This window comes from Penaeus chinensis, chromosome 12, assembly GCF_019202785.1.
Source record: "Penaeus chinensis breed Huanghai No. 1 chromosome 12, ASM1920278v2, whole genome shotgun sequence".
Classification (NCBI taxonomy): Eukaryota; Metazoa; Arthropoda; class Malacostraca; order Decapoda; family Penaeidae; genus Penaeus; species Penaeus chinensis.
The window spans coordinates 30,568,187-30,570,686 of record NC_061830.1 but is presented as its reverse complement, the minus strand read 5'-3'; the positions used below and the strand labels follow the sequence as shown (position 1 = coordinate 30,570,686).

Genomic DNA, 2,500 nt, shown 5'->3' with positions numbered 1-2,500 from the left:
TTTTAAGGTAGGTTAAGGAATTATATATTTGTTTAATTGACTATATAGGGAAAGCTTTATATTTGATATTTTAAAATCTTTTTTACTGCAATTTTAGGTACTGTATTTTGGGGTTTTTTTTTTGTGCATGTGCATGTGTGTGTGTGTGTGTGTGTGTGTGTGTGTGTGTGTGTGTGTGTGTGTGTGTGTGTGTGTGTGTGTGTGTGTGTGTGTGTAAATTGTTATGGTATTCTGTATGATATTCCATCTTGTATGAACAATTAAACTGAAACATTTTAAAAAGAATAGTTTAAGGGGACCATCCCTGAGAAAATGCTGATTTTCACTTATTTGTTGAAAAATAGAAAATGGTCTTACAGATTTTTACTAGCCTTCTCACGTCCAAGAGTTATCACTATATTACTTTTCCTGAGAAAACCTCTAGGTCATATAAACAAAACAACGTATTCCAATTTGGAAATTCATTAATTAATTTCAAAATTATTGCATGTTACATAACTGCAAAAAGAAAAGAGAGAGAAAAAAAGGTTAAAAATTCGTTAAAAAAAATGTTTTAAATTAGAAAAAAAAACGATACTTAGGGGAAAAAGCATTTTGAGATCGGACAAAAACTGTAAGCTGTGAGAAGTCTGAAATATGGAAAAAAAACATTACAAGTAATCGAACTTCAAACTTTTTTGATAATTTTCTATTAATTTTCCATATTTTCTCACTTGCTTACTGGCTACTGTTTACATAAGAGAAAGCCCAACCATTCCTCTATCTCTTGTTCTTTATTTCATTCAGATCGGATCAATAGTTATTGCACAGCATCACAATATAATATATAATATAGCACTGAAATCATCCTGCGCCGTAACTATGCGGTCCACATGACTATAAAATAACGTTGTAATATCACATCCACGCACTTCTAAACTAATTTTTCTGCTGCCAGGAGCCCTCTTTTCCTCATATTACCCTCCACCTCAGTTGTCCCATTTTCTTTTTTTTTTTAATCTGGTTAAGAGAATGTCATTATAATATTTTCAGTTATAAGAAATATCTACAAACTTTCTTTTAGCCTATTATCTATAGAAAAGCATATATGAAACTTTTTTCCACAAGATATGCTTGATCACTTTTAACCCCTTGCCGACGGGTACGACGGGTAGACACGTGCTATGCCCACTGTTAGTACTTGTTTGATTGTTTTTACACATAGATGGCTATACTTGTACTAAGTCACCAATGAGCCAGTTAGGAGTACTGCCCGTCTCGCCCGTTCACCCTTTTCTTTGATTTACGAAATATTTTACATTATCTTATTTTGCTGTTACTAATATTAAAAAACATTATAATAATTATAATGTTTATAATAAAAATAACACCATCGATATCCATAGCACTAGTAAAAAACACGTTTTTCCCGCCAATTCAAATCACGTATGGTCACAAGGTCTATTAATTGACTCCTTTGTGGCTAAGCACTAGCAAAGCCATCTATGAGCAGACATTTCACAAAAAATATAGAAAATGGGCACAGCATTTTCCCCATTTTTTGTTCATTTTCCCCGACGGCATTGGGTTAATTTTGTACATACATATTTCTAGAAAAAAATACATCTATTTTATGTAACCATAAGTATAAACAGATATTAGGAGGGCATATCACTCATTTAGAAGTTGTATGGTGATAAGTTTTATGTTTGCCACTAAAATGACTTTCACAAGCACAGTTAACATAAATCATGCATTACTCTGACTTTGCTGCAGTATGGGTAGCTGTGACTTAGATTATATGCTAGGGATTTCAGGTTGTTCTCCTGTTGTAAACAGCATAAAAACATTTTTCTGATGCTTTAAATCTTTGTCCTTATTCCACATATTAACTTGATACTTTTGGGCAGCCTACAACCGAGAAAGCCTGTGCTCTTAGGCTATTCATAAACATTGTGCTAAGCCATGTACAGCCATGATTACTTTCATGCCTTATATGCACTGATAAAGTTCTGGTTTGTGGCTTCAAGACAGGCACGTTTATTAATCTAGATTCCTGCAAAAGATTCCAGACGCTGTATGATAGAAGGGCCATAAACTGTGCTGTGAGCAGACTGAGATAATAGAGCCATTATATATAAGTGATGTGATAGCCATTCTCATCCTGGCATGACACATTCCATAGGGACGTAGAGGTTTAGGGATAGCTAGAATTCTGTATTCAAATGTTTCATAAATTTTTTGTATCTATTCAAGAAAATGTCGACATGTTGAGGCTCTCAATTATAAGATTATGTGCAGTAGGCTCTAGTGTCAGTAGCACAGTAGTAAGTTGTTCAGTAGTGATAGTGACATTACCTTTACTTTTATTAATTCCCAAGGGTTTAGCGTCATTCATGAAAGATTTCATATAACTTTCTATTTCTTTTTGGGCATGTATATAATACAAGGTGTTTTTCTGCAATTACATGGGATGTAGTTGTTATAAAGAAAAAATAAAACAGTTATTGATTTAGGAAAT

General features: G+C 33.2%; 1 protein-coding gene across 1 annotated transcript in view; it reads left to right on the top strand.

Annotated features, from left to right (window-relative positions):
* LOC125031196 (alanyl-tRNA editing protein Aarsd1-like) overlaps nt 1-2,500 on the top strand; it is an 8,076-nt gene that overhangs the window by 3,961 nt on the left and 1,615 nt on the right. Inside the window, exon 5 of the mRNA XM_047621802.1 lies at nt 1-7. This exon is cut by the window's left edge and continues 190 nt beyond it. Coding sequence (XP_047477758.1) covers nt 1-7 — 7 coding nt within the window. The remainder of the gene's footprint in view (nt 8-2,500) is intronic.